The sequence below is a fragment of the Glossina fuscipes genome, unplaced genomic scaffold (genome assembly GCF_014805625.2).
Source record: "Glossina fuscipes isolate IAEA_lab_2018 unplaced genomic scaffold, Yale_Gfus_2 1, whole genome shotgun sequence".
Taxonomy (NCBI): Eukaryota; Metazoa; Arthropoda; class Insecta; order Diptera; family Glossinidae; genus Glossina; species Glossina fuscipes.
In genome coordinates, this window is record NW_023998415.1 from 19,705,758 (window position 1) to 19,712,364 (window position 6,607).

Consider the following 6,607-nt stretch of genomic DNA (forward strand, 5'->3'; position numbering starts at 1 on the left):
CCCCTAACTTTTCGCATTTCACTAAAAATATGATATGACGCTGCCATGTCAGAAAATGAATACCTTTTTATTGATCAGTTGTGGATATTATTTCTCTTCTTTTTTTTTTTATAGAAACAATTTTAAGATTTGGTTGTAGTAGTTCATCGTGTACGATTCCTTTCAAATTTCACCATAAATATTGCAATACCTTATGGCTTGAAATTTGTTTGAGGTGTTTCTCTACGATTTTTTTTCTCTACATTTTCCTATTTTAAGCCGTGCTGTTCGCAATCAATCCAATCCGTCATCGGCAGCTCGCCTATTACCTTAGGCAAGTTATTGTTGAAAAATGGCTTTGCATTTCTTTAGCAATATCGAAGTCACTTAACATCTTATGTGTGAGTTCTCATTTTGTATGATTATAAAGGTGAAAAATTTCTACTCAATTTGCGCAAGTTGTTTGCTTTTTCTCTAATAAAATTGCAGAATTTCATGGGTTTTTTCAGGTGTTTGCGGTTTTGGTAAAACAGAAAACCATCGTCAAGAAAATTTTAAACCGAAATGTAACCTTTCAAACGAAAGTCAATCTACGTAGTATTGTCCAATACAAATCGACTCGAAAAATACATATTTTTTCAAAAGATCAAAGTGAGGAGGCGAATTGCTGAGGGTATTGCCAGCAAGGATTTGAAAAAAAAAAAAAAACAATTTCAGGTAGGATTCTGTTTCGACAAACTAGCACGACTCAAGTTGAAAAATGTCCCACAATTATGTTAATACAGTTATGTTAAAGGTGCAGAAGGAATTACGGCGTCCGGCTTTTCCAAATTCTAAGTAGAACTAATTACAACTCAACAAAGCTTCTCAGATAATGTCTCATCAGCAAAACTAGGAATCTCGGAAAACCTTGCAATATCCTTCACATTTCGCAAATACGCGTATGTACTAAGTGAAACTTCCAAATGGAATGAAATGGAAATAGTTTTGCTTCCTTAATACATGGGCATTAATATTCACAAACGATTTCAAATACATATCCACCACGTTATATAATAATATAAATAATTTTTATTTTCACGAAAATTAAATAATATGTATATATATATATATATATATTTGGCAGAATTAATACATGCTTGCTATTGTTGCCGTTATTGTTCTTGATATATGTTCTCGTGTGATTCTTATTTTTTTTCCCTTCTTGTCAAGATTAAATTTGATTGCATATTGATCAAACAATATTTCACCGGAATAACTCTAAGCGTAACACATTTTGTTTTGTTTGTTGTTGTTGTTGTTGTTGCTGCCGTTTCTGTTGTTGCTGTTGTTGCTAGTTAGATTATTTTATATTCTATGTTTGGTTTTATTTACTTGATGTTGTTGTTAATATAATCAGTACTGAAAAATGTATTAAGTCCCATAGTCTATATGTAACACTACTCTATAGCCCCAAATCCTAATAAACGCATTCATTTCTCAATATACCGTTTATCTGTTTTAAAAAAAAACAAGCAGAGAGATGGATAAGGATGGATCTCAATTTTCAAAATTTAGCATCGTATAATATACCCCTTGATTAGACTGATTGAAATAATTTAAGGAAGATATAATTTCTTGGAGAAATTTACAATATATCGAGTAGTAGTAAAAAAAAAAAAAAAAAAAAAAAAACAAAATGGTGAAAAAAGTAAAAAGTAGTAAAGAGTGCGCCACTAGGTACTAATCGAAATGTAACCAAAATCGTGTCAATACGAATATCAAGTGATTCGTGTATGAAATCATTCATATTTAATACCGAATAATGTTATTTATCTAAATAATATTTTGGGCAATCAAAATACCTCATATCCATACGATTAGATCAAAGCGTACTAAGTAGATGAAGAGAATTTAGTATGCGACAATATAGTCACTATTTTCAATTGTTATTGTTAGTAGTTAAAGCTAAATGTTAACATAGTCGTTGCTTTTGTTGCTGTTCATATTATTGTTACATTTCTATACACAGCGCATTCATTTGCTGTACAGTTTATTATAGTTATTGCATTGCTGTACCAAATGTTACAACGAAATACCTATCAAAACATACCATGTACGTAGTTATCATATATGCATTATATGTATTGGAATTTATATATACTTATGTGCTTGTGTGCTTGTGTGCTTATTTGCTTGTATGCGTGTACACTTTCCTTCGTCATCGTTCGTTTGTGTATTGAGAATTCAAAATGGAATTTAACATTATCCCCTATAAACATGCCAACAGCCAATACGTTTACTTTTTCTTCTTCTTTTTTTTTTTTTTGTTCTCTTTTTGAATTTCAGTATTACAACAGTACAAATATATTGAATGAATGATGGATTTGAAGTCCTTACGGATATATGTATATGTATGTATATATATATATATATATATTCATTTCACATATTCATTTGTATATATAAGCCTTTGCGATTTATATATATATATATATATATATTTGTGTATGTGTATGTACGTGTATGTGTGGCAAAATGTATATGCCTTTCAAAGACTAATCTATTCGAAAACACGACTACTTAAAGTAATTACGTATGAAAGTTTATATGGCCAATGGCACATTTCTCTAAATGCCTTCCATCAATGACTTAACTTTTCTAAAAACAAATCTATATATTTTCGGGTTTGCATGCAAGTGCATGGCTAAGTATGTCCTAAGTACATTGAGGCATTGTTAAGAAGTCAATCAAATTTATTTATGAACATGACAGTGCATATGTGCGTGTGATCCTTCTCAACATTCCCAGTATCTTGTGTATGCGAATTCAGACAATCTTAATATGATAAAAGAAAACAACAGAAAGAAAGATGGACAGACAAATAGAAAGACAAATAGACAATGTAATTTAATAAACATAGAAAACCGGAAATGTAAAATGAAAACCTGTGGAAGAAAATGCTCTTACAGGTTTGTCCAATACTCCGTTACATGACATGATATACGTTTGTCATCAAAGCCTATTTACAGGAATTGCTGAACTACTTCTTCCATTCGGCTTTACAAACAGCTCTTTGATGAATTCCCTTTTCCTTTCTCGATCTCAGTCTATTTTCTAAGATGTTTATCGCTCTCAAATTCTCCGGATTTGTGGACAGTTTAGAAAAGTTATAATCTATGATTCCTAGGGAACATGTACTTGTTATGTCTTTCTCTAAAAGCAAACAATCCAATGGTTTCGATTAATCCGATTTTAATAGCCAGTTGTAGTTACTAACACGTTAATCTAAGATTTTTCTAATGTCTTTTTCAATTACCTCCTACGGGGACCCCTTCTCTATGTAGATTTTATTTAGTTTTGGTGCTACAAACCAAGCGGATGCGATTAAAAAAACAAAAATCACAAAAAAAAAAAAAACACCAACAAACAATTTTTCCTTTAATTAGTTGCTTGCGGTGTATAGCAGGCGTTGCATTAGTTTTTTATTAGTCGTCTATCGCTTATTTAGAAATGAAAAGAATAAAAATTTCGTTATTTCGAAGTTCTTTTTATTAATAAGCAAATTATATGAAATTTTAATATTGGTTAGTTTCGTCCTCCCCTTTCTGTTTACACCTACTTTCTTGTTCGTGATTTCATTCATCCGTTTGTCCTTCGAATAAGAAAAGTTGAGCATAGATTTTTGGATCAATTTTTTCAGCGAATTTTTAAACAATTAAAACAAAAACAAAAACAAAAAAAAGGAGAAAATAACATTTTAAAAGTAATCGAAAGACTTTTAATAAATGTTTATGAGTTAGCTTGAATTTGATGAGAATATTATGTATGTGTTATTTAGCTTAAGGCGAAAACGATTCGCCGACTCTGACCGACATTCACAACCGACATGCCTGCAAAAATGAGCAAATAATTCTTTATGGGATGAGAGTAATGTATCCAAGATTCGTTCAAATGCAAATGACACGCACGCACGTACGTACAGTGTTTGCTGACTGTAAGCTGCCTGTACTTTGGAATGAAATCTTTTGCATCACAAGTGTACTGAATATTTCACTTAGCTGTCCGTATTGTACAATAACTTTGTCGTGGTATATTTCATATTTTCAGTTGCTTAATAGAGCACATTTATAAATCTATTAGGCGGTAAATTGGACAAACCTGCCCTCTTGCCTATATGCATGCTTGCAGTTTATGCTCTTTGCACACAATACAAATTATATTTTCTATGTACATGTAATAAGTGTGTGTGTATGCGAATGCTTGTGTTTTTGTGCCATTTGATGTATGTATTGTGCTTGCCTGGCAATCAATAGTTAAAATTCCATTTATTATATGACAATTTCTTATGTGTGGTTGCTTGCTCCATAAATGCATAGACTCATAATCAAACCCATATACATACGTACATACCTATGTCCACATATGTATATATATATATATATATATATATATATATATATCTACGCACACTTTTGTATGCACTTAATGTCGAGTGATTCTTATCATCTTAAATTGTATTGGTTTGCTAGGAGACAAATTCAATTTAAAATCATAAAGTTCATGCTGTTACACAATTTATGTTTGTTCTCTTCTTTTTTCCTTGTTTTTTTTTTTTTTTTTTTTTTTTTGCCTTTGATTCAGTTATAAGTGCATTTTACATTTTTATGACTTGTCACAAATTTCAATACATAATTCTATTTATTTATTATTATTATTATTATTATTATTATTACGAATTTGTATGTAAAGTTTTTCTCAATTTTTTCTTATTATACCTAACGTGATAGAAGATTTTTTTTTTTTTTTTTTTTTTTTTTAATTTTATCGAGTGCATATGAAAATTTATAAAAGTATTCCGAGAAGTGTGTACATTCATTTCAGTTGGCACGTCAGAATCGTTGCTTAATCAATTATATGCTTCCATATATATATGTATATATATGTGCAGTAAAATAGAACTCGCGGTTAGGCTCGCATGGACAACAGTTGGGTCTAGCATGGACGTATTCGTGTATCTCGTGAAAAAGTTCGCGGGAAATGTCTGTCTAAGATTCTCTAGAATCTTACTACAAATGAATCTGGGCTTGTTGTTGCTATTCAATTAAGGGATATTTTAAAAACTTACCGGACCAAACTGCTCAAAATAACTTTTAACGTCTTCTAGTGTTGTGGGCGCCGATAGGCCACCCACAAATATTTTCTTCGTTCTCGTCACCATCTGCAAGTAAAAAAATAAATTAAATAAATACAATTATTCCCATTATATTAAGTTAATTACTTAAAAACGGGCAATATAATGTATGCTTATCTTGAAAGATACAAAGAACAATTTTTAGAAGAAGAAAAGAACAAGTCAATAACAATCTTAAGGGCAATTAAATGATATCTGACCATAAGATAAAAGCTTTTTCAATTATAAGTAAACTAAGTTGGCCACTTCCTGACTTGGCATATACTGAGTCCTATCAAATAAGGTCGGATAAAGTCGATATAAAAGGGAATCAAAACGCTTCCCTTTGGCAGAAATAGGTATATGCCACCGGCGTATGGATAAAAAACCTAATCGTAAATATTCACAATACACACATACCAATTATGAAACGTGTCTTATAAGCATTCGTTGAAAGAGCGAAAATTGGCAGAAGCCGACTTTCACATCCTACAATAAGAAATCGCAAACGATAGCATATATGTAGAGGCGATCAAAAGAAAATGTTTTAATTTTAAAAAGTGCCTGCATTGATGTGGCTTATAGAAACAATAATTCTCGCCTTTAAATTCTATGAGTCGCTTGCACACTCGTATCTACGTGCCAGCCCTTGAATCTGTAATAAATACTTGTGACTGCAATTCGCATTTAAAAAAAAGAGGGAATTTCTCTCGTCATCGACGCTGCATTTAATACGATGAGAGGCGAAATGCCGACCTTTTAACTAACACAAAACACAGGGCGGTGGCAGAGGCAAGTTATTGCAATTAGAATAAGGGAGGGAAATTGAAAAGTCATAGCGCATCTTCCAAAGGAAGCTAATAAATTATTATTAAATAAGAAGTGTTTATCTATATTGTCTATGTGTATACTTGAACAATAGGATTGGAATGATGTCTCTTTTTCGACGTGCACAAAACAAACAAACTTACTTACTTTATGACGGTTTACACATATATCTATCTGGTTGCGATGAAAGCAGATATCGTTCGAGAATCATCGGTGCCCTGTAGCTATTAAAACGTAAATCAATTTAAACATGTATGTAGGGTGATAAGCTGACGTTAGAGGCTCTACACAAAACAAAAAAAAAAAAAAAACGAAGCGAAACGAAACGAAACGAAACGAAAAAACGAAAATGAGAAAAAAATCTTTTAAAGACTTTGTCCCCGAATTATTGTACTAAATTCATCTATAATGTTCATGAACGTGATTTTCTTTCTCTCTTCTTTTTTCCATTTTAATTCTCCCTATATATATATATATATATATATATATATAGCCGGCCTAAACATATCACAGTTTGCAGGAGAAAGGAAAAATAAAAAAAGAAGAGAAATCTCGTTTATTTTCAATATTTTATTTTTTCGTTTTTAATTTCCATAAATCTCTCTATTGTGTGTTCGTTTTTAATTATTGGAACTTTATTTTTATTTT

At 31.1% G+C, this 6,607-nt stretch overlaps 1 protein-coding gene across 6 annotated transcripts in view; it reads right to left on the reverse strand.

Annotated features, from left to right (window-relative positions):
- Window positions 1–6,607, reverse strand: part of LOC119645193 (RNA-binding protein Musashi homolog Rbp6) — a 446,186-nt gene that overhangs the window by 200,151 nt on the left and 239,428 nt on the right. For all 6 annotated transcript variants that reach the window (XM_038045186.1, XM_038045184.1, XM_038045183.1 and 3 more), the window contains exon 6: window positions 5,087–5,179. In XM_038045186.1, coding sequence (XP_037901114.1) covers window positions 5,087–5,179 — 93 coding nt within the window. The remainder of the gene's footprint in view (window positions 1–5,086; window positions 5,180–6,607) is intronic.